Genomic DNA, 26,715 nt, shown 5'->3' with positions numbered 1-26,715 from the left:
AGGGGCTTGAGATTCCGTATAACAGGAGACATTCTGGTTCCAGAGTTGGTGGTAATTTGAGACTCGAAGGGAAGCACTCAGAAGTCTCTTCACTTTGCAGACATGAGTCCCAAACCAACACAGGAGAATCGTTGAGGGTCCCCTTGGGTACCATCACAGCTCCCTCTACCCACCTGGATGCCCAGAGAAGGTTACTGAGGCAGTCAGCCAGGGCCACACAGGCCAGGTGGATCGAGCGTAGCAGCAGGCAATTGTCATAAGGCGTGAGGAGGAAGGGACAGATCCTTTCTTTGTCCTTCCACCTGAGGTCCAGATACTGGACACACCGCTATGGCTCCGGTCCTTGAGAACAGAGAGAAAACCTAAGCACGTACACTGCCACACCATTCCAGACCACGGTTGAGCGCCACAACGAGAACAAAGCAGAAAGAGATAGGCCTGGGGGTCAGGGGCAACTTCAGTCTGGAGATGGGCACAGGAAAGCCACTCCCAGATGGTGTGTGGGTAGCCGCCTACAGAAAGTCTGGGGCAGGAAACAGGAAGTGTGAGCGGACAAAAACTGCTGCGTTCTCTAGGTTCTAGGTATTTTTTTCCATAAGCTAATTTACTTAACCCCAGCAGTGAGTGTGAGATTTTCACACCCTTTTCTCAATAGGAACCTGAGGACGTGTCAGCTAACCTTGTTAGGTAACAGAACCAGGTGGTCTGGTTCCAGAGTCGTTGGGCCACCATTCTGTCTCCCAAGTCCCAGCTATGGAGTGAACAGACCTGGTGCTGAGAGCTGGCCTCCATCTTGGATGCAGGGTAGGACGTACATTCACTCGGGGAAGTTCCTAGCCTCTTGCCAACTAGTACCAGACTGAAGTAAGGCCTTCAGGGACCCTTCAGGTCTTCTAGTCTCTTCTGAGGCAGTCCAGAGGCCCCAAGATCCCTGCCCCCAGCCTCTCCCTTGGCAGCTAACTGGGCCACCTTATTCTAAAGGGATTTGATTCTCTGAGACAACCGGAGACTGGTGAGAAAGGACTTAAGGATTAGACAGTGATACCCGGGAAGGGACTTAATCAGAGGGGTTCAGGTGTGGGAAGTGGGGCTGGGAGAGGATTTGTATCTCTTGACAAAGCCAGGGTGGACTGTGGAACTGAGGAGGAAGTGGGGACCTAGGGGAGGAGAGGGGTGGGCTTAGGTTCTCATTTTCTCTTTGCTTTCAAATCATCCCTGACAACAACAACAACAATAATGATGATGATGATACCTCCCCCTGTACATTCACCACTTTCCCAGCATGTCACTGGGAATTATCACGGTGGCCCCAGGGAGAAAGGCAAGGATTAGTTTTCACTCTAGGCGACTGGAACTTGGAGAAGAGAGGTAACCAGCGGCAGCGGCAGCTGCAGCCCCACAAGGCAGGCTTAAGAGGAGGGGACCTTCCTCTGGGGCTGCCCTGTGAGCTCAAGAGCTTTCCAGAAAATTCCTATGGCCCTGGCATTGTGGAAGTAGAGTGTTCCACAAATATTTGTTGAAGGGTTTAAAAGACCTGGCTGTGTTTCTGTCTCACATCCCCGTTCCAGTCTTTGTACCACTTTGCCTGCCCTGGGTATTGGGAGACCTGAGGTCAGGGCACCAGGGGAGGGACTGTGATTCTGAGGCTAATGTTCTCCATTGGATGAGGAGGCCCGGGAGGCACGAGCAAGTGGCCATGAAGGGAACACAGTGCCCCTGTTCTTATTCTCACACCCATGCATGCCAGTGCTGAATGGCTCCTATAACACATTAGTTCTGGGACACAGAACAAGGCTGACACTTCCAGCCCAGAGCTCTTCCTGTGCCCAGAGCTGTTCCCTAGAAGAATTTAAAACCCAATGCCCTAATTCCTAAAATTAAAGCGCCCAAGCTCTTCTTTTCGTTGTCCATACTTCCTCTCCCTCAGTTTCCAGCAAGGCGCACTCAGAACCTCACACGCTGTGTTACGAATGCTTACGTCCAGGCTGCCTTACCCTGGGGGTCAGGTCCTTCCTGTCAGTCCAGTCACAACAGAGAAGAGTCCTGGTGAAGGTCAAAAAAGGGCTTCTGGTTGGCAAAGGTCACATTTCAATGGGCAGATAGGGGAGAAGTTTCTGAACAGGGCTTTGAAGGCCAAGGAGGAGCTAGCTGGCTGAAAGAAATAAGAATACAGGGGGAGAGAGGCGAAGTGTGTTTGGGAAACAGCGGGGAATATCTCTGACTGGTAAGGAAGTGTGTGGAAAGGGGGATTTTTGGCAGTTCAGGCCACAAGGGATGCTGGGAAGAGATGGAGCAGGCCTTGAAGCAAGACAATGGGACTGGGGTGATTTCTGAAGGATCAGCAAGTGACGGTTCTTGAGCAGAGGGAAGCAATATATTCTGCAGGAAGGGAGAATTGTAGGGGAGGGGGAGAAAATGTAGAAAAGGTAAGGTAGGAAGGAGAGAGCCTCAGTAACCAGCTCAGAGGCGTTTACCAGACTGTTTATCTAGGATTTATATTATCAGATTAACCATTGGCTTTCCGGTGGTCTGGATGTGGCAAGTTTCTGTAGAAGCAGAGGGCGGTTGGAGAATGGGAAAGGGGCAGACAAGAGAGAGAGTTCCTTGCTCAGTCTCTTTCTTGGGTATCCACAGCTCTTGGGTTCGGGGAGAGATTTCAGGGACTAAAAGTTCCTTGGAATTAAACATGCCCCTTGTGGCTTATCGAGTGGCCCCTGCAGCCATGTTTGTCTTGACTGCAGGTGCTCTCCTGTAATGACCCCTCACCTCAGCTTCCTCCATACATCATGTGACTTGTCACCTTAGAGGACTGGCTAGCCCTTCTAGGAGAAGCCATCTGTATGGGTGTTTAAATTGTCCGGGGCTGCACCACCAGAAGGGGCTGACCTACTACTCTCTTTTAGTAGCCTCTACCCAGTGAAGAGCACACTGCCCCTGGGAAGCTCTTAAAGCTCTTGAAGGCCTCATATCCAGTGAAGAAGACAGCTCTGTCCTGTGCTAAGCCTGAAGTCAAGAAGCCATAACTAGGGAAGGAACACCTGTATTGTGTGGAAACTCCACTGAGGTCAGGCTCGGGGCCTGCCAGCCACATGCTGCCCCTCAGCCCACCCTTCATCAGATCTCTTAGGAGGAGGCCACAGCAGGGGCATAGCCAGGTTCTTTCTTATGCCAACCAAGAACAGGCCTGTTGCCACCTGCCTTGACCCTGGGTGAGGAGAGAGAGACAGGTGGGGCATTCTACTTCCTACAGTCTTGAGCCCCGGATTTGAGGCAATCGAGGGGTTACCTCTGCATTAATGCCAGGCAGGAAGGAGTGGGTCCAAGTGAAACCTTCTCATTGCCCACGCACTGGGCACCCTACACCTGTTGTGCTGTTAATGACTTTGGGCAAGCCATGGCCTCTTTGAGCCTGTGGGCCCCCTCCCCACTGTTGCTGTTAGGTGAGAGCCATATGAACTCCATGAGATGGAGCTTCAGTTTCCTTCCAGACCATCAACAGCACAGAGCCTCACTTTGAAGCCCCTCCCCCATCGTCTCCTTCCTCTCTGCTTTCCTCCAATACTTGTCATTCTTTGAGCCCAGGCTGGCCCAGGCTGGCCCAGGCTGGCCCTCCTGTATCAGTCCTGAGTGCTGTATGTATGCCACCATGCTCCACCCATGTTTATAGGAGCCTGTACTGGGGGATGCAGGGTTTGTGGGGGACTCTGGTAACTGAAGCAAGGCAGTGTGTTCTGTGAGCCTCACGGCCTAGAAGGTCAATGTTCCTAAGGAAGGTCACAGCAAGGTTTTAAGCGTCACCCACTTTGCCCCGGGCCAGCCTGCTGCCTCCACTTCTCTGACCGTTGTTACACTTTGCACCAACCGCCAGAACTCAGCTCAGGCTACTGTGCTGATAGAAGCTGAGGCGTCTCCTGTTTCTCCCACATCTTTAGTTGCAGGCCGAATTCTGCTCTCTCCTGGAGCCTTCTAGGACCTCATCATCCGAGAAAAACATCATCCTCTCTAAGCCCCTACTGTTTGAGTCCTCTTCTTGGCTATCTGCCTTGCTCTTGCGCTCTCTGTGGTATGCTTGGGACCAAAAAGTGGTATCTGAATATTCCTGGGTTCCAGAACAATGCCTCCTGGGGAGGCAGTCTGATGGTATAGGCTGGACAAGAAGCTGCTAGGCTACAGCTGCCAGAGGCCACCCACTCGTCAAACTTGTCACTAGTGGGAAGCCTACAGGCCCTTCGGAGGAGTTGGGAAGCAGATAAGCCACAGCAGGGCTGCAGTGGGCCCTGGCTCCCACTGTGGTTTCCTCCCTGTCTAGCCTACGGCTAAGATCTGGTTAGGGAGCCAGCAATGGATGACTGTGCAGGGCCGGCTAGGGGGTGGCTACAAGAAGTGAAGCCTGAGAATTGTGTACACTAACTTCCATTAGCCCCGAGTTAGTGAGGCAAAGGGCCCTGTGGGCACCCGTGGAACATGGGCCCTCAGACGGAGTCTCCTCGTTTCCACAGAGGAAGCAGAGTGTGCCAGCTGAGATGTGAGAGCTTTGGGTGTGGCTCCCAGAGAGCAGGGAAGGTCAGACGCAGAGAACTGCGTCTTAGGTGGGGAGGCTGATCTTCCTTTCCCCTCAGCTACATGCCGTGGTCTTCGCCATGCAGGCATGGTGACGGTTATACAGTTAGAGGGAAAAGGCTGTCCACTCTGTTTGGTTGACTCGTTTGTATTCCGGACTTGCCTCGATCCCAATCAATAACTAAGGGTGATCTGGACTTCTGATTCTCCAGACTCCAGCACCCCAATGCTGGGATCACAGATATGGGCAAGGGATGTGCCACCATGACCATCAAGCTCAAGGCTGTGCATGTTGAGCAAGCCTCCTGCCACCAACTGAGTTACATCCGCAACCCTGGGAGTCACCTCTCACCTCCAAGCTGATCTGGTAGTAGTGGCCATAAGCAGACGGCAGAGCGAACGTCACAGTTCTTACAGGCACAAAAACGCTTAAGGGGCATCCCTTCTCAGTGGGCACCACAGAGCTGTCAATGTTTTTGGGGTAAGGAAAGCGATGAGAGCAGCCCGGCCCAGCCTTGTGGAGTCGCACCTTAGAAGATGTACTTAGCTAGAGCTTTCCAGCCTCCTCTTGGGTAGGATGAGGATCCAGATCCAACTAGCTCCTCAGGTGTATGAGCAAGCATCCTGGCTCCACTCCAGGGCCTGTGCGCGTCTCGCCCCGCCCCTCGGGCTCCTTTAAGAGGCGGGTCTTGGCCGCCAGCCCCGGGGCCTCGGCCAAAGACTGGGACTTTACTCCAGCGGCTGCCGCGGCTGCAAAAGAGTCGGAGCTTCATCAGCTGCCGCAGGCGCCGCGCCCCGAGGCTGAGCCACGATGAGCGGGAGAGTCGGTGACCTGAGCCCCAAACAGGAGGAGGCACTGGCCAAGGTGAGCCGGTTCTGGGCCTGGCTGTGGCCCTCGCCCCTGGCTGCAAAGCGGCTGCGAGGTACGGTCCCCACGGGCCGGCGACCGATCGCCCCCGCTTGGCTAGTGCCCAGCGGACTGCTTCTCGTTCAGGGTGAGGACCTCGGGAAGTTTGGTCATCGCGGTCTCCATCACGAGCAGCCTCGGAGGTTGCCCGCCCCTGGGAAGAAGTGGTTGTTTGGAAACCCTGGGAGGCAGTTGAGGGCACAAAGGCAACATTCATCCTCTGGGCTGGCAGGGACTGGTAGCAAGGCTGTGGGACAGGGGCAGGGCCCCAGGTTTCCTCCCATTTCCGGGAGGTTTTCCTCTTGTGGGGCAGTGGCATATGGAAGGGTCCCAGACAGCTCCTTGGCAAACTCCCCATAGCCCTTGCGAGGCACCAAGTCACTGTGTGACCTTGGGCCAAGCCCTGTCCTGTGTGCTCTTCGATGGAATTAGAGGAGTAGACTATTGGGTACCTCTTCTGTGTGAAGTCTAAGATGCCCCGGGATTCACTAGGTTGGGATCCTTTCGGAGAGAAGAGCTCGCCTCCCTCTGGCAACCCAGACCCTTGTCTGGCAAGAGACTTAGTGATGCCACTCAAAATGAAAGGACATGACCATGCTTTGCCTTGGCACCTGGGCGGAGAGGGACTTATCTACTCAAGTTCAGGAGCTGGCCCTTTTGCCCAAAAGACTTTATCTCCTCAGTCACACCGGATCGGAATCGATGGGGTCCAGCCCCTGTGTTCCCAGCTGTGCAGTTTCTTATTTAGTCTAGAGTGCGGCAGCAGATGTGGCTGCTGTGTGTGTGACTTTTTTCCCTTGCCAAGTTTGCAGCTGACCTGCAGGCTAGTTCTGTTGGGCATAGGTTTGGTCAGGGAGGTGAGCCAGGTGAGGTCCTAGGTGAAGGGTGGCCTCCTGCTTGCTGTTTTGATGACCACTGTCCTAACTTTGGGAACTGCTTTTGGGGGATGGGAGGGTTAGTCCTAGCCGACCTAGGGCAAAGGGCAGAGGTGGCCAGTCCTCATTGGTCCCCTCTGGAGGTGTCCTAAAGGTCAGTAACCAGGTAAAGGTCACTGCTGAGGTGGGAGGGCTGGGGAGGGACGCGGGCTGCCTGTGTACTACTGGGTAGTGAGAGATTGGAGATGGGGGTGACTGCCCTGGGTTACCGACCACCTCACTTGGTCTGCTCTCTTACCACTTCCCCCGTTTGTGGCCACCTGCAGGAGCTGTCTGCTCCATCTTGGTTGTCCTCCCAGCACCCTCGGCCGCTTTTGTAGTCTTCCAAACTCGCCTCCACTACCGTCCTTTGAACGAAGTCATTTGAGACTGCCGTCTTCCTCCCCTCCGCTCCTGGTTCCATCACCAAGGTGGCAGGAAAGTTGCAGAGGAAAGAGCCCAGGATCTGGACTCACATCTGTATCCAGATGTTGCATGTGTCGCTGAGCCTTTGTCTTTCATTTCTCCATCTGTAAAATGGGAGCAGCGATACCTCTAGGGGTTCTGGACGAGATGTAAGACGCAGTGCCAAGGCCAGTGCTGGGCACATGACAGGTGCTCGCTATACAGACAGCATCCACTGTGGCGTGAGCAGAGTGCCTGCTGTCTGTCACTGTTGGCCGGGAACACACCCACTTGCCCACCAGATTAGCATGGAGATATGTCCCTAAGTGATGCAGGCAGTGTCCTCTTACCTTTATGTGCCCTCCTCTCCTACCTGGTGCCCCTAACAACACAGCCCATGCCCTTACTCAGCCAGTGTCTACAATAGTTGTAAAGGAAGGCTCTGGCAAAGGCCCCGAATGGAGGGGCACTCTCGGCAGAGGGAGGTTGGGGACCTCCCACTCATCCAGCTGTCTCTCCCTATAGTTTCGAGAAAATGTCCAGGACGTGCTGCCTGCCCTGCCCAATCCAGATGACTACTTTCTCCTTCGATGGCTCCGAGGTAAGGGAAGAGGGCCTGGGACAGGGGTGTGTTCTGGGCGGTAGAAGGATGTCCTCTGGAATCAGTGGCAAGCTGAGACAGAAAGATGGCTGGCAACCCCCCTCCCCAAGCCCCATCCCTTCTACGGGATACAGACTTGGGAACTCGGACAGGTGAAGGGACTTGCTGGGTGAGCCGCAGGCAGGAAGAAAATGCTAACCTCTGGGTGTGGACTATCAGCATCCTTTTGTTTACTCTGTAAGTCTGCTCTGCAGACACAAGGGAAGTTAAGGCCCAGAAAGGCCCTACTATGTGGAAGTTGAAGGTAGAGCTGAGATTAGAACCAGAGGTCTTCTTGATCCTGTCCGTTTGAACTCAGACCAGGGTCTTGAGTTCTAGTTCTAACCATGTGCTAGCTTAGCTGTGACATCTGAGCCATGGTCATACATCTCTAGGCTCTTCCCCTGAGAAGTGGATTAGATAGGGTGCCTACCCATGGCAAGACAGGACTACCTTTGGAATGGTGGGAACAAGCTGCTAGTCTCAGGTTCAGGCTCAGCCCCCACTCCTTGTACCTTGTGTCCTCTTCCCTGTTATTCGAGGCCGGTACCACCTTCAGGGATCTTCTGAATCACTTTCATTTTTTTCTTTATAGAAACTTTATTGCCAGACATAAAAAATGGGAAAACTCTACTGAGTTTGACTAGCAGAACTCCCGTTTTTTAGGTAGAACTCCGTTGTAAATGTGAGTGTACAAGACCCGCCCTGGGGCACATTCTCGCATCTCTGGGCCCAGGAAGACTCGAAGTAGACAAAGAGATGTCATTTCTGTTTCCAGAAACTTAACAAAGCAGGCATATTCTTGAAGGCCTGCTAGCAACACCCCAGGACAGGTGCACGCAGGAGAGCCACGTGCAGCTCATGAGCCTCTGGAAGTGTCGTCTGCCCACCCTTGCCCCACCACCTATATGATCTGGCCCCTTTCCCAGGCTACCTAGAGGAGGTGGAGGGGTGGTGTGGGGGTGGCAATGAAGTCAGTCTATGCTGGAGGGAATTTTGGCCTAGCATTTGCTGAAAGGGTAAGGCTAGAAGAAGGTGGGTGGAGAAAGAGTGGGAGGATAGTAGCCTCCTTAAAGGGCCAGCTCCAAGATGATCTGACTGTGGAACTGCTGCTAGGAGGCAGAGAAGTGTGTGTGTGAGAGAGAGCCATTGAATAGCTCTGCAGCTCAGGCCGGTGTGAGGTCTTAGCAGCTGGTGTCCTAGACATGAGACATTTGCTGTCCTTATCCTGGGATGGGATGGACCGTTTGTATAAGGCCTGATAGTTTAGCCAGGGCCTACGCCTGGTACTGGCCATGCCCTTGTAGGATGGTCATTCATTTTCCAGGTGAGAAAACTTAGTCTCAGTCAGGGCACGGAACGTACCTGAAGGCACAAAGACAATGGTAAGCAAAACCAGGGCTAGCACCCTTTCCAGCAAGCCACAGCTCCTTCCCAGTGAGCTGCTTGCTCTTGAAGGCAAGCATTGCTTCCTAATCAAATTTGAGCTGTTGAGGACTGGACCCAGGGTCTGATGCATGCCAGGCAAGCATTTTTTTTTCCTTTTTTTTTTTTTCCCCGGGGCTGAGGATCGAACCCAGGACCTTGCGCTTCCTAGGCAAGCGCTCTACCACTGAGCCAAATCCCCAACCCCCAGGCAAGCATTTTTATCTCTGAGTTACACCTCTGGTTTCAAAGTCTGCTTCACAGGGCGGAGGAAGTTTTCCCTCTGTGGTGCATTTGTGCCTCTTATTTTCTGGGCAGCGGCTCTGGCTTACTCAGACCCTATTCCAAATTTGAATTGGGGTTTTTGTTGCTTTGCAAAAAAAAAAAAAAAAAAAAAAAAAAAAAACCAACCCTTTTTTAAAAATCCCACACACCCCTCCTCACGTCTTTGATTCTAAAGGAGTCCTTTGCTGCTGTGGAATGTGGTATGTGCTTTGGGGTTCAGGTTTTTACTGGTCCCCTCTCCACAGACACATGAGTTCCCACTGCCTCTCTGGCTGGAAGTGAGATCTGGGTGCCCACCCCAGGAGGGAAGGTCAGTGAGCAAGACAGAACAGAGGCAGCAAGAGCCCAGGGAGAGAGCAGAGCATAGCTGAGCTTGCAGCTCACAGGGCCATGGGATAGGCTACTGGTCAGTGCCCAAGCCAAGCTCTCAGGTGCTTGTGAGCAGGGTGGGAGGAGCAGGGTGAGCAGGGGAAGACCCTGAATGTAGGACCTGTGGCAGATAATCAACTGGAGAATTTCCCTCAGATAAGGACGAGTGCCATTTACTACTACTGGATACCTGTTCTCTAGGAAGAGAAGGGTTCTCCTCTCTCGAGGGGTGTCCTTTCTGTGAGAAACTGATTTTCATGGTCTGCCTCCTCTTTTTACAAAAGGACACGCAGTTCTAGCTTCTTAAGTGGTATAGTCAGGCACACAGAGTATCTTCTCCGAGATAAAACACACAAGGTGGAGGAGCGGAGATACAGACCCACGTTACATTTGTCCAAAAGTGGCCCTGGCTGCCGGTGCCACAGGAAGGGTGGCAGTGAGGAAATTCCTAAGCCCGGCTTGCCAGAGTGACTGCCAGAAAGGATCTGGCAGGCTGGTGGCGGTGGCCTGGCCAACCCTTTCTCATTTTCTCTTGTTTTGAAAAAGTATTTTAGGATGTGTAGTATGTGTGTGGGGAGGAAGGGGGAAGGACAGTGAGAGAGAGATTGGGGTGTGGAGTGCAGGCCACAGTGCACATGTGGAGGGGAGTGGATAACTCTGTAGTTATCTTCCACTATAGGAATCCTGGGGAGCAAACTCAAGTTGTCAGGCTGCTGGGCATGCCCAGTGTGCTCCTTTACCCTTTGAACCATTTTACTGGCCTTCCCCTCTTTCTTCTCTCTCTCTCTCTCTCTCTCTCTCTCTCTCTCTCTCTCTTTCTTTCTTCGCTTCTTTGTTTCTTTCCTTTCTTTCTAAGCTAGTGTTTTAATATGTAGCACCAGTAAGCCCGAACTTCTTATGTAGCCCTGGCTGACTTCGAACTTGGGGCCCAGCTGTCTTAGGCTACCAAGGTGCCACACCCAGGCTTGGTCAGACCTTTAGACGTACCATCCCGACTCAGATAGAGGATCAGACTTCAAGAATGCAGAGTCAGGGAGTATGTTCCCCTGTTCCCAGAGATCATGATGAAGGCATTGTTGACAACCCAAAGGGCAGCCTGTGTGTCGGGGTTCCAGGGCTATCAGCAGATCTAGATGCCAATTAAACCCATGGAGGATGTGCAGCCAGGAGGGACATAGGTCAGAGGCCAAATGGCCCAGAGTCTCAGACACTCTTGGGATGGCTGGGATGAAGGGGACTGTGGTGATGAGGGCCCTGCCTCTCTAGAGAGGGGGCGGAGGCTTAGCTGGTGCACAGGTGTGAAGGATTTGGGGTTTCAGTTGACTCTAAGCTCTACCTGAATGCTGCCAAGAGAATTGTGAGGGTTTATTGGAGAAGGGGCAAACGACACCTGGGCTCAGCTCGTGAGGTTCACCTGGGAGGGGCCCCCGACCAGGGGAACAACATCCAAAGGGAAGCCGTTAGGAAGGTCACAAAGCTGAGTGTGAAAACTGAAGGCTCCCAGGACAGGCTTCACCGTGGAGGGGAGGCCCTGGAGGCAGCGCAGAACTCATGCTTGGGGAGGGCTGTTGTACGATGAGGGAGACAACCCTGTCTCTGGTGTAAATGGCAGCGTAGCTGACTGGTACACATGGCAACTCTGGTTACCACAAGTAACCAGTGACAGCGACATCTTGGGTTCAGATTTGAGCAGGGCAACTTGTTGGAGTGGGCCCTGGTGAACCGACTTAAGAACCGGTTGTGCTCCCATAAGGAATGTGTGGGTCTTTTAGAGAAATGTCAGGATTTTCTGGAGGGATAGCAACTACTCTACCTTCCCAGGATGTTTGGCCAACTCTGGCCCCAGATTCTGGAGCAGCTGTATTCATCTTTGAACTGTGGATCAACTTCTCAGGGCTTGATTTTATACTGTGACAGAGATAAATTCCATCCTTGTGGGGTATGGCCAATTGATAAGAGGATCCAGGGTTCACTTTCTCTAAGATAAGTCCCTTTACCTGATTATCTACGTGGATACTCTGACCCCACGGTTACGATGCTGCCCACTCCCAACTGTCTTGAACTTGACCTGACTGTTCCACAAACTCAGAGCTGTGCTGTTTACAAGGCTCTGAGCTGACAGTTGGCGGGGGGAACCCACAAGGGGACTTGGCCCCAGCCTGGGAAAGGAGTCCTTAAGGATGCAGTCTCATGCTCAACCCCGACCATGCTTTTGTTACAGCCCGAAGCTTTGACCTGCAGAAGTCGGAGGCCATGCTCCGGAAGGTGAGCACCTATTCCTGCCACGGTTCCTCCCATCAGACTCACACCTTGCCTGGACGTCGCCTGCCTCCCCATCACCCACCCATCATAGATTTTGGGTAGTGTGACCCAGCTATTAGCCAACGATTGTTGCTTTATCCCTGAGGGACAAAGTGCATTTCCTTCCCTGGAAATATCAGGTTCTTCTACTTCCAGATCAGCCAACAATGATATTCTCGATGAGCTATGAGAAGAAACGGGGGGCCTCCTTTCCTACTCCTGTTCAGCTCCTTCTGGGGGTCAGCTGTGGTCTGGTGGTCAGCTTGTGCTGATTACTCCTTCATATTCAGGACCCCACCCCCCACCACACACCTCTTGCTTCCTAATGCTTTCACCTTGTGCTTCCTAAATCTGTGTATTTGCAGCATGTGGAATTCCGGAAGCAAAAGGACATTGACAAAATCATCAGCTGGCAGCCACCAGAGGTAAGAACAAATTATCCCACTCCGTTCCTGTGTAAGGATGCTTCTAAGACTCACAGTTCACATCATGGTCTACTGGGCTGGGAGCCTCAGAGGACAGGCTGGCAATGTCAGAGGAGTCCCTTTAGCTGTAAAATATGAATCTTTTGGCACCCAAAGGAGGGACTCAGGAAAGGCGTGGATGTTTTGGGCCTGCCCACCAGGTGCTTTTACTATGTCTTCGGCCAGGTGATCCAACAGTATCTGTCAGGCGGCCGGTGTGGGTATGACCTGGACGGCTGCCCTGTCTGGTATGACATCATCGGCCCACTGGATGCCAAGGGTCTGCTGTTCTCCGCCTCCAAGCAAGACCTGCTCAGGACCAAGATGAGAGATTGTGAGCTGCTTCTGCAGGAGTGCACCCAGCAGACCGCAAAGGTGGGTGGCCCTGTCTGCCACTGAGAGCGAGTGGATCACGGTGGAGGCATTCAGGAAGAGGCAGGATGTCACACACGGCTGGAGGCACGGCCTCAGGGTTTGCATTTCATAGACCTGAAATCAGGGTTTGGACGAACATTCACCAATGCATCTTTCTTCTCTCTCTCGTTTCCTCCCTCCCTCTGTTCCTTTGCCTGGAGACTGAGCCCAGGGCCTTGAGTGTGTTAGGGAAGTGTTCTACTCCACCACTGAGCCACACTTCCTTCTTCCCGTGATTTTATTTTGCTAAAGAAAACTTTAAAAATCCCATCTGTTATTGCCACGATGAATTCCCACAAAGCACAGGGATGGTGTACAGGGAAGACCTGGGGATAAAAAGCAGTCCTGGACCCTGAAGACACGTGGTTTAATAAAACCTCCCAGGGCGAGGGCTGGAGCACGCAGCACACCCCGGGGTTCCCCACAGCAAACCAGGGGTTCCCCACTCACCACAGCAAAAACCGACCTGCATTGCAGCGAGGTGAGTGGAACACACCTGCAGTGCCATGATCCACAGGTCTCAGGCAACAGGACTAACCTGGACTACATATGGAAGCCCTAGACACAGGCAAAAGAAAAGCAAAAACTATAAATTATTACACCTGGAGATGTCACTTAGCAACAGGCAGCTGGCCTCACACACAGGCAGAGGCCTACGTTTAATTCTCAGTGCAACAAAGACCCTAGAAAGACAAAGAAAGCCATCTCACTACATTGTTGGAGAACTTCTTTAGTTTCCGTGAGGACCAGTGAGATCTTCGTTTTGGATTAAGCTACCCTTGGGCAAGTGTGGAGTTGGGGGTGTTCCTGGTACAGATGAACCCAGAACTCCTGCTCCTCCAAGTGTACTTTCAAGAAATCAGGGCGACAATTCCCTTGCTAAGACAAAGACTGAAGAGATGGTTCGGCAGGGTAAAGCAGACTTGTCAGCAAGCCTGAGAGGCTACGGAGTGGAAGAGGCGAGTCAGCTTCCTCAGATTGTCTTCTGAACTGCACACTGTGGCATGGACACACAGACACAGACAGACAGGCAGGCAGGCAGGCAGACACACACACACACACACACACACACACACACACACAGATATAAATATAATTTTTTTAAAAAGAAAGGAAGGACTGGGGGTTGGGAATTTAGCTCAGTGGTAGAGCGCTTGCCTAGCAAGCGCGAGGCCCTGGGTTTGGTCCCCAGCTCCGAAAAAAAAAAAAAAAAGAAAGAAAAGAAAAGAAAAGAGAAAGGAAGGACTGAGGACCAAGATAGAGGTGCCTCTCACCTTTCTCCCGCCACCCCCACCCCCACCCAGCAGTGTCAGATGTGTGAAAGTATGGTGGCTTCTCAGCACTATTATTTGCAGGTGCTCTCAAAGAACCCACTCAGTACAGAAGCCCTAAGAGGCTGGGCACACAAAGGGGATTCAACTTGATGCTTCCTTAGAGCTTAGACAGGATGGAGCAGCTATGTCTGAGTGAGAGGCCTGGGGGCTGCATGGGTGCTACCCAGGGAGCACACAGTATTGACAGGAAGACAGAGGCCCTCAGGAGGACCCGAAGGACAGAGGGGACCTCAGAGGTGATCTTGATCCACCCCATCATTTGCTAGATGAGAACAGTTTGTCTAGGTCGATATTCCTCCCCAGCGAAATATTCCCTGGGCATATGAAAAGCCCGGGGCCCAGCCCCCAGCATCTGCTTGCTCTGTGTGTACCTGAGCAGTCAGCATTGGCCCTGAATTAGTTCTCCAGCAGGGTGGAGTGACAGCTTCCTCTGCCTGTCTGTTCTCTGTAGCTAGGGAAGAAGATAGAGACCATCACCATGATTTACGACTGTGAGGGACTCGGCCTCAAGCACCTCTGGAAACCTGCAGTGGAGGCCTATGGAGAGGTGAGGATGTGGGGGCAGGAGGGACTGCTCAGCTAGGCTTCCTCAGAGGGCGGAGGGCACTGTGGCCTGCAGGCCTGAGCTGCTGAGACTCGACCCATTCTGTCCCTAGTTTCTCACCATGTTTGAGGAGAACTATCCTGAAACGCTGAAGCGGCTGTTCGTCGTTAAAGGTGAGCTGGGAGCTTCTGGTGATGAGGCCAGTGGGAACCAGAGACCGGAACCATTACCTGGGGGCAGACTGAGTGAACAGTGAGCCAAAGGAGGGCCCTGGAAGCCTGACGTTGACCTTAACCTGTACAGATGCTTTACAGTTCCCAGAGCATTTGAGCCACCAGGCCCAGTAGGATTCAGGTTGGTGATGCCATAGGAGGAAGCTAGTTGGTCGCAACCCTTGTACGGACTGGGAGCTAGACCTCAAACATGCCTGGCTGAGCCTCACACTCAGCTGCCCCGTGGGCAGAGGTGGGTGGCAGATGATGCAGTCAGAGTCTGAGTTAACCCTTGTTCTCTCCTTCACACCATCTTGTCTCTCTTCCAGCCCCCAAGCTGTTTCCAGTGGCCTACAACCTCATCAAGCCCTTCCTGAGTGAGGACACTAGGAAGAAGATCATGGTTCTGGGAGGTGAGAGCCCAAACTGCAGGGTGTGTGGTCTGAGTCAGGTCTGCTTTAGAGGTATGCCTCAGCCTCTGGGGCTGCCTTCTGCTTTAGGAGTAGTTGGGATACAGGGATAAGTAGAGACAGTCTGTGCCTTCCTGGTTTCATAAGGACACCTTTTTCTCGCGTAACTTGAGAAGCAAGCACTGGGCTTACCATGCAATCAGAGATGAATAGAATCCCAGTGCTTAGCCCTAAGGGGAGCGAGGACTGCAGAGAAGAGGCTATGGAACAAACCAGAAGGCACTAGAAAGAGCATCAAGACGGTGCCACGGAGATCATTTTAGGGCAAGTACCTTTTCTGTGCTAGATCCAGGACGAGGTGTGAGGCTGCCAAGATTATTAAGACAGAGTCCCTTGGCTAGCTCTCAGGGAAGAGAAACGTGGTACATGGAACAAAGGAAGCCACGGGGCACCGTTACACCTAGGCGCAACACCCATCCCCCCAGAGTTGAGATGAGAGCCATGTCCACCCAAGCGCCATACGGCAGCAGGATTGAGCTGGTCACATGAAACAAAGCAGAAAGAGGAGCACTGAGTAAAGGCTATGAGGCCCGGGGCAGCAAGAGGTGAGGCTGGAGAGGGAGCCGGAGCCAGGCCACATGGATACCAGGACACCAGGTTGAGAGGCTAGAGCATGACTCTTTAGGCCCTGAGAACCAGAGAAGTGCTTGGCAGAGAGCACCACAGTCAGAGTTTCAACTGGCTTGTACTTACCAACAAGGCCATGACAGCCAGAGGCTGGTTCGCACGCCATGCTGTTGCCCAGGTAAGAGATGGGGTAAACTGAGGCAGCGGCCTCAGGGAAAAAGGAGGAAAGACTGGCTGGACTTACAGCTTACCTAGAAAGCAAAACATCAGAATTCAACAGGCGGCACGGAAGTTAAAAGCATGAATGGATAGTAATATTCAGCCAGAGTGACAACTCTTAGGACGAGTGTGGAACCCTGAGGCTGGCCATGCAAGACTTACCTATGCTGAGCATGCAGGAGTCTGAAGGGAACTCCCTGGGATATCCAAGTTCAAGTGCAGGCAGAGTAGGAGGAGCCCACTGGGGAGAGTGGGAAGTCATTAGTGATGCTGACAGAGAAGCAGGGGTCGGATGTTCAGAGAAGTGGGGAGAATGTGTGATCCCCATACCAGCCAGGAGGACACGCAGGAACCAGGAGTGGACTGATGTGCTTTGAAACTGGACTGGGTCAGGCTCTGGAACTGAGCTGGCAGTAGTAATAGTGATTTTGAAGGTGTCTGCAAGGCTGGCGTTAACACGCTGCCAGTGGCTGCTGTGGATTGCTTCTTTGGGCTAAGGTCAAGGGAGAGCGGCAACGTGGGACTGGGAAGGTGGTGAATGTCTACAATCCCAGCACTTTGGAGGCTGAGGGGCTCCAGTCCCAGGTCTGTCTGGGCTGCATTCTAAGTGCAAGGCCCACCCAGGTTTCATAGTGGGGCCCTGTCTCAAAACAACAGTGCGGGCTGGGCTTCCTCAGGTAAACATAGGCTTCTTACCTATGGCTCATGACCTGAGTGTGATCCCAGGTCCCACAGCGGAAGGAGAGAAACAGCTCCCAAAGGGTTGTCCTTTGCTTCCACACATGCACCATCCCCAATACTCACACACACACACACACACGCACACACACACGCACGCGCGCACGCACGCGCGCACGCACGCGCGCACGCACACTGCACACCACACATATAACAGCAATACAGCTTTTTAAAAGAACAAAAATGCATTTATGGTGTCCCAGGACTCGGGAGGCAGAAGCAGGCTGAAATTACATGGTGAATTCCAGGCCAGCCTGGGTTACAGAGACCCTGTTTCAAACAAACGGACGCTAGGACTTTGGCGCCCAAGTCCCAGCTTTGGTTGCAGCCGATATTTCCTAGAGATGGGAAGGCCTCTCCCTTCTCCTAGCTCTCCTGCTCAGCTGGGAGAAGACGAAGTGTCAGAGCGAGGTTTTTATGGTTTCTGGTTTTACTGCTGCTGCCACCCACCGAGTGCGTGAGGCGGTTTGGTTCCCTGGGAGCAGAGCCGTGTAGGTGGTTCCGTCTGTTCTCCTACCCACACTTAAAAATCTTTCAACCAAATGTGCCTTGGGCAGATTGGGAAGAAACAAGATCCCCAACAGAGGAGAGACAAAAGTTACTTCAGGGTGGTCACTAGAGTTTAGCGGTGCCAATGAAATCACTCCAAGGCCACAGATACCTGAGGGTGGAGCCACAGGGCGGTCAGGGTTCCAGTCATCTGTGCAGAGGATACAGGCTAGTGCCTGGCCTGGAGCTGCTGGCTTATAGTCTGCTGAATGGTCTCCATCGTTAGAGTGGTTTCTGGTATTCAGGGACGGTGCCAGGCTGGTATTTCCTGGGGAAATGGTTTTCAGCATTGAGAGTCAATTCGAGAGTTAATTAATTGCTCCAATCAGGAGAGGATTTGGTTAGAAAAACAACAAAATGCAGCCAATTAGCCCAAAGGCAATAGGCACACAGGTGAAGCGGGCAGGGTACAGTGTACAGTGAAGTGCTCGCTACGTGGGGCATGACTGGGCCCAATGAAGGGTGGGAGAAAACGGGAGGTCAGCATCACTGGGTGAAAGCCCGTGGATTCAAGACTTCTGGTCCTGCCGCGAGCTCCACAGTTCCTGCCTTTGCCCCATTTGGCTTTGATTTTAATGTTTGTATCCTTTCCTGGGAGAGGTAATATACAAAGCCCTCTCACATACCCTCCGTCCATTTTGCTGTCTTCACAGTCCTCAGCAGGCAGCTCGGATGAAGCAGGTTCCTGAGGTTGTGGAGCTGGTCAGTCGCCATGATGACAGCAGCCTCGGGTTTCTGAATCTTGGACGGGGCAGGGTTGTTTTCTGAGTAGTAGGTCTTTCTAACTCCATGAGCATGTATCACATGTCTTACTATGGAGCCATGCCTGGCCACGAATTAATGGTTCTCCTGCCTGTAACTATGCCTCAGGCCCAGCGAATAATGCTCCCTTTTAGAGCAGGGCCCGTCCTTTCTGCCTCTTCAGGGCTGACCATCAGGTATAAAGTCTTGCCTAGTGATACCTTTCTGTCCTTCCCTCTCCTGCCAGCAAACTGGAAGGAGGTTTTACTCAAACACATCAGCCCCGACCAGTTGCCTGTGGAGTATGGAGGCACCATGACGGACCCTGATGGAAACCCCAAGTGTAAATCCAAGGTATGGGCCAGCAGCTGGATGTCAGTGTGGAGTCTTAGCTTAGATGCGCACCCCAGCTCACCCTGTGCTCTGCTTCTAGATCAACTATGGGGGTGACATCCCCAAGCAGTATTACGTGCGAGACCAGGTGAAGCAGCAGTATGAACACAGTGTGCAGATCTCCCGAGGCTCCTCCCACCAAGTAGAGTATGAGATTCTTTTCCCCGGCTGCGTCCTCAGGTAGGGCTGGGTGCTTCTAGGGACCTGAGCTTTTGTAAATACCAGCTGCTGGGCTAGGGTGGAAGAACCCAGTTGCGTGGACACACACACACAGGTGGATGTCCTCTGCAGGTGGCAGTTTATGTCGGAGGGATCAGACGTGGGTTTTGGGATTTTCCTGAAGACCAAGATGGGGGAACGGCAGCGGGCAGGGGAGATGACGGAGGTGCTGCCTAACCAGAGATACAATTCCCACATGGTCCCTGAGGATGGGACCCTCACCTGCAGTGAGCCAGGCATCTGTAAGTATCTGGGGCTTGGCAACGCTTGAGGTGCATTACCTTCCTGCAATTACACGCCCCTTCCTCAGTGGACTGGCCACATCACGGTGTTAGAATACTGGGGAGCACTCTATGGTGTCATCTGTCCTGGCACAGATCAGGAAAAATAGACTTGGAAAGATGCAATGACTTGCTTAAGGGGACCCAGATGGCTAACAGCTAGCTGGGACTCTGCCCTGATATTCCCAAGTAGAGGGGAGTCATTGCAACAGGTTGAATACAGGGGTTCAGAGCATCTACCTTTGGGGGCTGGGCATGGTGGGGCACACCTATAATACCAGCACTTAGGAGGCTAAGGCAAGTTGAGGCCAGCCTGAGGTACACAGGCTTTGTCCAAGGCTAGGTCTGAGACAGCAGCCAGACAGAAGCAGAAGACACAGAGCTGACTGTCTGGGTGGAGGGACTCTCTACAGGGCACAGCATGCCATAAAAGGCCAGCCTTGAACTCACAGCACTGCTCACCTCTGGGTTAACAAAAGAGCAGGTTCAGGACATGAGAAAGCAGCATACACATGACAGAAGCCCTCACAGAATTTCATTTGGTATTGGCTGTAATCCCAGAAGTTATATTTCTGAAATGTGTCAAACAGAAACCTTTACAAACACATAAAGCCAGGGGGAGCAGGAAGGTCCTAGCAGCCGATAAAGCCAGCAGCATAGCAGAGGTCACAGGAAGGTCCCTGTATTACAGCAAAGCACCATGGATCCATTAGAGAGAACACACGGACAGCTAAGGTGTTAACTCACTTACGCAGGCAGACATGAAGTGCTGCACGTGTGGTAGTATTCAGAGGTTGAGGGGAAAGTGTGTATATACAGAAAGGAACTCTGGGAAACCTAACTTAGGACACTTATAGAGGGCTTTCTCGATCTGTATTCCTGTATTCTACAGTGTTGTATAGTATAGTATGGTATGGTATAGTACGGTTCAGTATAGAAGTATAAAAGTATAGAAGGAGCAAATGTATGCCAGCTACATACAAGCTAGGCACATTTCTAGTTTCTTTCCTGACAGAGGCAAGGGGCGGAGGGTGGAAAAGTGACAAGCTAGGGCTTTGCACTCAGATCTGGGCTGGACTGGCCCTCTGGCTATGTGTGTCGGTTGGGCAAGTGACTCAGCCTTCCTAAGTCTGTTTCCTGATTGCTGCAACTGGGATCTTCCAGAGATGCCCGCTCACATGGGATAAGATCTGTGAGGCTATGGAATGATGCCAGAGATAGAGCATACGACTCAGCACCTGCACCCATCACTGTTGTTATTAGGGCAGACGGGAGAGCAGGGCTGTCCCGGAGACTATGGGGAAAGATAGGAGCAGTCCTGGGCTCCACTGCTAAGGCAGCACACGGGTGTCTGCACTAGCTCCACAGAGACCCTTCTATCCAGCAGCCTGCAGTTCTGGTGCTCCCTATCCTGGGGTACATGTGCACAGTCCGGCTCCCCAAGGATCAGGGTCACTCTTGTTAGAGAGCAGCCAGGTCTCAGGAGAATGCACGCACTCTGCTGCACCAAGAACGAGGCTTAGCATGGGCCAGATATTGTCATCCACCAAGGAGAACGCTCATTATACACTCGAGGATGACTTTTCTTTAAACGATGAAGAAGCTGGGGGCTGGAAAGACCGCTCAGCGGATAAGAGCCCTTCCAGAGGTCCTGAGTTCAATTCCCAGAACCCACATGGCTCAACCATCTGTAATGGGAACTGATTCCTCTTCTAATGTGCATGAGGACAGAACACTCATATATTAAAATAAATAAATCTTTAAGAAATGAAGCTATGGTATAGATAGACGAGAGATGTCCTCTCTCGCATTGTTACTAGTGTAGACGCTAAGAGAGGATACTAGACTCCTAGTCACAGACTGCCCAAGAAACAATTAAGACATTTATCCTTGATGTGACAAAACTCTGAGACCAAGGAAGTACTTCCATGAAGGCCATGGAGGAGCTGGAGGGCTGCCACACAGTAGCTTCTCTCTCGTATCTGAAGGATAAACAGCTTTTCAATTTATCTTATCCCTTCTTGGGTCTGTTCCCGACAAGAACACTCACCTGTCTGCGACCTGTGTATTTGCTGGAGGAGCAGAGTCAGGTCGAGGCATAAAGTTCTCCTTCCCAGATGGAGAGGCAGCGAGGTAGGAGAGGTGGGGTCGGGTGTCATTTGGAAGTAGGTTGTTGAGATCATGGATTAGGTAAAAGCTTACCTGTGGGAGGGAAGTGCTTCTGAAGGCCAGATAACCCCTGTACAGTGCAGCATTGCCACCCCATAGACAATCAAGCCTCTGGCTATGTCAGCTTCAAATAGTATGAACGCAATCTTCCTGGGCTTCTCTGGCCTGTGTTCAGGTATATTAAACCTTTGGATGGGTCTCACCTTTTCTTCCCAATCACTTTCTGAGTGCGAGCCTACTGTGTTAAATGTTCGACTAGGGATGGAAAGAGTGAAGAAAAGTCTGGGCTTTGAGTGGGAGGATACAGTATAGTTAGGAAGATCTCAAATGCTGTAGGAAGAGGTCGGACAGCACCAGGGAGAAGAGGCCAGCTGGGCACCAGTACCTATTGCTGAAAATGTCAAGCTTTGTCACTGACTCTTCCAAAGTGCTAGGAATCCAAGTACCTTTAAAGAACGGACTTTGTTTCCCTTTGCCATAATACGAGAGACGTGGGCAGAGCAGATTTCCTTCTGGGGTCCATGGACTCCTCAGAGAAGTGGTTCTGAATCTAAGAACCAACATTTCCTTCTTATAAATAGTGTCTACTGTCCCCATTGCTATTCTGAAATGAAATTTACAGATAATGTAACACACCTACACATGGATTTAAAAATCAATCCTCTGTCTGGAATATAAGGAAAACAAAAGGAAGCCAATGTGAATCTAATAATTATGAAGCATCAGGAGCTCAACCCAGAGTTCCCTGCATGCTAAGCAAGCGCTCAAACCCAAACCTTCGGCCCCAGACCTGTCATTTATACATTGTCCATGACATATGTTGTGGGAGGGCAAGAGAATACCTTTTGTCCTGCTTCCCTAAAGAATAGCATCTTTCGTTGGGGATTTAGCTCAGTGGTAGAGCGCTTGCCTAGGAAGCACAAGGCCCTGGGTTTGGTCCCCAGCTCTGAAAAAAAGAACCAAAAAAGAAAAAAAAAAAAAGAAAAGAAAAAAGAATAGCATCTTTCCCTTTGAGACACGGCCCCTGATAACCTTAAGATGCTCAAAGGGGCTAATTACCCAATACATGTTGAGAAGCCCTATACCTGAAGGCCTCCAGGGCATCCATGAGCCTGTGAGTACATACTAGTGTCACACTGAGACATTTGGACGATGGTGGCAGTGACGCCCCTTCCTCCGTGCCTGCTGTAAGGAAGACCCTTCCTTGTGTTCGAGGGCAGGTATTTTGTTGAGCAAAGCATCTCAGTGCTGGTCTAAGGAGATCAAAGTATGATGACCTTGGGTTGCCAAGGCTGTCATCAGGACCAAGAGGCAGGCGTATGGATCTGCAGGACTATTGTAGAGATGAGGAGAAATGAGTACTAGGTGCTGTGCTGGTTGCAGTTTACCCAGGGGTGAGAAAAGGGAAAGACGCTGAGAAAGCCAGAGAGCAGCACAGAAGGGAGGCCCTGCTGCCTTTGTTCTCAGCTTAGCTGTCCTGAAGGGGCATTTGAGTGAAATGGAACAAGCTTGCTAAGAAGCGGGGTGAGAGTAAAAGCAAGCCTGTTCAGTTGCCAAGGCTTAGAAGCGGCCTCTGCCAACTGTGTCCACCCTCTTCCCAGAGGAAACCACGGCTAATGCCCTTCTCACCTGCCAGCCTACCAAAGGGTGTCTGTCCCTTTAGAGGCGCATTTCCATAACAAGCCTGGCAAGTACTTGCACAGACACATTCAGTACAAGACGTGAGAAAACCTTCCCTTCAAAATGGTGTCACTCTGGAGTGCTAGGATCAGAGCCTCTAAGTGTAGACAAAGAAAAAGGCAAAAAGTTTTGTTTTTACACACAAATTAACAAAAAATGTTACACATTGTTCTGCATGTATCTTTGCCTCCCCACGTATCTTAGACACCCCTTCCCCCAACACCCTTTCCTTTGTCTACATAACCAGCCTGAACTCAAATAGTGTACAGTCCAGGCTGGCCTTGAACTTCTGACCCTTGCCTTCCTAGTTGGGATTACAGGTGTACCACGAGCCCAGCTAAGCTCTTCTCATGTCAGAAAAATGTTCTGCTATACAGATTACAGCACAAATTCCTTGGGCAGCTTTCCTTCAAGGAACGGCCCACCCTTTAGTCTTTAAGGGCAGGCATACGGTAGGCACCCTTGGCCCCGTTCACCTTCCCAGAGGGTAAGCACTGGTTCATAAAGTCTGCAGAGGGACAGCATGGGCTGGAGTTCCCGGGTCCAAATCAGGCAGTACTATGGTCAGAAGGAAAGCCCAACCCCACCATCGCTCCCAGGGTGACCTAAAACCCTTTAAGCTGAGCGGACTGTTGCTGATTTCAGAGTTGTGGTGAGGAAGAATGTGGCCACACATATAGACTGCAGACCCATGCTTTCACACGTACACTATCCTGACAAACACTGTGGCTGCTAACATTAATCTGCCTGTGTAACGAAGCCATGACTTTGGCCGCAGAGACCTTTTCCCTCCGAGCTGTTACAGATGTGAATCTCTGTCCCTCGGCTCACTAGACCTGTTCTGCCTCACACAGTTTTTCACTTTCTGAACACACTCAGTGAGACTGAGTTCCAGAAGGCCAAGGACTATTACACCACTTTCACCTCCGTCTCTTGCTCAGTCAGTATGAACCAGTCATATTCACTGCCCCTCACCTCTTGGTGGGAACTGCCTGAATGCTTTGGTTTTCTACTCCCTCAGATGTCCTACGGTTTGACAACACCTACAGCTTCATCCATGCCAAGAAAGTCAGTTTCACTGTGGAGGTCCTGCTTCCAGACAAAGCAGCAGAAGAGAAGTTGAATCAGCAGGGGGCAGTCACCCCCAAATAACATCTCCCTCCTGCAGCAGGCCTGGCCCCCCTCAGTGTCTTCCTGTCAGTTTCTTTATAGTCATTTTCCTACAACCTATTAGCCCAAAGAAACTGGGCTGGAGGGAAGACTTCAGACTGGACGGAGCACCCGTTCAGAGTCAGAAGCGGATAAATAGCTAGAGGGGTCCTCCTCATCAGAATACTAAAGGGTCTCCAGAGACGGGATGTAACAATGTCTACCCTGTAGACCTTGCCAACTTCACCTGCCCAGGGACAGTTGAGACGAGGGGGTAAGGTTACATAGGATGGCGGCAGGGAAGGAATTAGAAGTAAGAGATTGGGATGTCATACTCAGGGAAGCCAGCTGCTGGGGAGAAACTTGCTCCTAAATGAACGTGGAATAAGCCTCCACTACTGTAATGATGGTTGCAAGGTAGCAGGCTGCTAGAATGGTGGGTAGCTGAAGCTCTTCGAAACTTTTGTCATAAGCCTTGAATATCTCTTGTCTTCCTCACCTCTCTCCAACCCCAAATCTCAGGAGTGGCCCAAGTCAGCACTGGAAGGCTAACAGAAGGCCTCTCTTCCCCCCCTTGAGAACCTCACTAACTCCTGGGCTTCACTGGCTGCCTGCTTAACTACTAATGGTTGCCAGTGCCCCAGAGCTCTGTGGGACTTTGGTACCTAGCCACTGTTCTCCAGTGAAAGAAACCCTCCACAAGCACAAGGGTAATTAATTTCAGGGATCATAGATAGGAAAGGGCCAAGGAGGCTGTGGGTGGGCCACAAGCCTCTAAGTAAACCTTCACTTGAGCAACCCTACACAAAAATGACAAGTGGGGCTGAAACAGCACTGAGTGTACTTCCCAGTCTAGTCTCCCACAGTGCCTGAGAAGCAGTCTCCTTACTGACATGAGCAAGGGCTTGGCAGGCCCTTCGCTGTGGAGGCGTGTAATGGAAGCAGTGGCTTCCTCTTCCCTGGGGACGCAGGTTGCCAGGGAAGGTGGCCATAGGTTAGGCAAGCATTTGAGCCAGGGGAAAGAGCCAGGCACAGGCGACCTTGCAATAGCAGCTCTTGACCCCACACAAGTTGTGAGCCAGGTTACAGGCTGCCCAGAATTCGGGAAGGAAGCTCCAGGCCCTTGCGGGGACTGCCTTTTCCTCGGAATGAGGCCTCGCCCAGCCTGCGGACTCGTTTCATGAAGCGGAGGGAGCTCTGGGTAGGGCTAGCAACCAGAGAGGGCCGAGGCTACCCAGGATCTAGTCACATATCTCAGGAGCATATCCTGGCCTTGGTTTACAATGTTGTTAGGTACATTAACCAATGAATAAATAAATCAATTTTCAAAGCAAAGAGCAGAATTCATTGCCCATCGCCGGCTCCCTAGGGGTCCCTTACACTTCTCAGGTGCCAAGTAGCAGGCTAAAGTCACACAGAGACACACGCACAGAGACAGACGCAGTCTGTTTTTCTCCTCTCGCGACCCACGGACAAACACAGGAACCGGCACATAGACAGAGGCGGTCTGTTCCTCTCCTCTCGCGACAACTTTCTCCGAAGTCCTAACAAGTTATCTTTCGATTGGTTCAGCCGGTGAGTGTCGTCCGCCATCTTTGTTCATGGCACTCGGACGCTCCCGAGAGCCTTCACGGTGAGGGCGGAGGCCCCGCCCCATTCGGTGGTTCAAGACGTGTTGGATGGTTCTTCCGTGCTGACCGGCGGCGCGCCGGGCGTGCACAGCGTCTGCAACGGGTACTAAATGGGAGGGAGGCAGAGGATCAGCATCACGTGGCTTTAGGGACCGTCTCCTAATTCCTCTCCAGCACTACCGGTGTTTCAGGTCCTATAGACAGATCGATCAACCTTCCCTACACGCGCCAGGCCCTGTCCCCGCTGACCCACAGGGGTTTCTAGAGGACACTGGCTGAAAACGGTGGCTTCCCTACGGAGTCGGTATACACCTTTCGGATCTAAAAAAGCTAAAAAGCTGTGAAGAAACCCCGGTGTTATCCAGCTGGTCTCGAACGCACATAATACTGTTTCTGCCTCTTAAATTCTGAGATTAAAGCACGGAACACCATGCCTGTCTTATAAAAAAGACTTAAGACCATATATATTTGTATTTATCTATATGTCTCTATGAGTGAATGTATAGGTGTGTGTGTGTTGAGGGGGGGTGTGCCTGTGGAAGCCTGAAGTGTCAGATTCCCTTGACGTGGGGATGCTGGGAATGGAACTCTGGAAGAGTTGGAAGCGCTCTTAACCACTGAACCATCTCTCCAGTCTTATCCATTTTGTTTTACAGACTTGGGCACTGGGACTGGGGGAGGAGGTGGCTTACATCTACTAGGCGTTGCAAGTAGGATTTGTCTCCAGGGGCCATAGCATTGTCCCTCTGAAATCCCAGAGGATTCAGAGCGCTCTTCTCATAGTAATAACTCCCCAGCTCCCTTTTCCTTTTTAACAATTGCATGAGTCAGGAGAGTGACTGTCCTCTTTGTGTCTCTATTTCCCTACTGTAAAATAGGACCGACCTGACGCTAGTGTAAGAGCTTAAGGGAGCAAACCTGAGTCTACTGAATACATGATGACTGTTATAATTAATTAGTCCTCGTGGCTGTCTAAGGCAGTGAATGCTGGCGTGCCTCCCATTTACACATGAACCGATATGCTCAGAGAAATACACCTTTCCTAGAAGTCGCACACCTAAGAAGACACCATCCTCCCATTGGAACTCTGACCTGTTTAACTCCAAAAACTAGTCATGTCTGGGAGAGTCATAAC

The 26,715-nt window shown here is 51.8% G+C and overlaps 1 protein-coding gene and 2 long non-coding RNA genes across 10 annotated transcripts; 1 reads left to right on the top strand and 2 right to left on the bottom strand.

The window, feature by feature from the left end:
* The first annotated feature begins 530 nt into the window (after nt 1-530).
* On the top strand, nt 531-25,284 carry Sec14l2 (SEC14-like lipid binding 2). Of its 4 annotated transcripts, XM_087582122.1 has the most exons (13): nt 531-582; nt 656-804; nt 7,312-7,387; nt 11,727-11,770; nt 12,172-12,231; nt 12,457-12,645; nt 14,470-14,565; nt 14,675-14,735; nt 15,104-15,187; nt 18,306-18,412; nt 18,492-18,631; nt 18,743-18,912; nt 23,822-25,284. In XM_087582122.1, the coding sequence occupies exons 4-13, from the start codon at nt 11,759-11,761 to the stop codon at nt 23,950-23,952; spliced, it is 1,050 nt and encodes a 349-aa protein (XP_087438248.1). In that variant the 5' UTR covers nt 531-582; nt 656-804; nt 7,312-7,387; nt 11,727-11,758; the 3' UTR covers nt 23,953-25,284.
* Nucleotides 12,233-14,469, bottom strand: LOC148001428 (uncharacterized). 2 transcript variants are annotated; one of them, XR_015637527.1, is made up of 3 exons: nt 14,390-14,469; nt 13,135-13,242; nt 12,233-12,759 (listed from the first exon to the last, which is right to left on the bottom strand). It is a non-coding gene; the product is annotated as an uncharacterized LOC148001428 (long non-coding RNA). The 2 variants fall into 2 exon arrangements; XR_015637528.1 differs by having other exon boundaries at nt 13,151-13,242.
* On the bottom strand, nt 14,683-25,429 carry LOC102549281 (uncharacterized). Of its 4 annotated transcripts, none has more exons than XR_015637523.1 (9): nt 25,330-25,429; nt 22,750-22,897; nt 21,567-21,724; nt 21,002-21,153; nt 17,944-18,058; nt 17,430-17,585; nt 16,193-16,271; nt 15,938-16,062; nt 14,683-14,803 (listed from the first exon to the last, which is right to left on the bottom strand). It is a non-coding gene; the product is annotated as an uncharacterized LOC102549281 (long non-coding RNA). The 4 variants fall into 4 exon arrangements; XR_015637525.1 differs by having other exon boundaries at nt 14,683-14,792; XR_015637524.1 differs by lacking the exon at nt 21,567-21,724.
* Nucleotides 25,430-26,715: the final 1,286 nt, after the last annotated feature.

Source organism: Rattus norvegicus, chromosome 14 (assembly GCF_021556685.1).
Source record: "Rattus norvegicus strain SHRSP/BbbUtx chromosome 14, alternate assembly SHRSP_T2T, whole genome shotgun sequence".
Classification (NCBI taxonomy): domain Eukaryota; kingdom Metazoa; phylum Chordata; class Mammalia; order Rodentia; family Muridae; genus Rattus; species Rattus norvegicus.
Note: the sequence above shows the minus strand (reverse complement) of the source record. Positions and strands in the feature narration are given on the sequence as shown.

Excerpts from the sequence above, each read along its gene's own strand:
- Sec14l2 (XM_087582122.1), top strand. Across the intron at positions 14,736-15,103 it reads GCGGCTGTTCGTCGTTAAAG|CCCCCAAGCTGTTTCCAGTG; the intron begins GTGAGCTGGGAG and ends TCTCTCTTCCAG. Across the intron at positions 15,188-18,305 it reads GAAGATCATGGTTCTGGGAG|CAAACTGGAAGGAGGTTTTA; the intron begins GTGAGAGCCCAA and ends CTCTCCTGCCAG.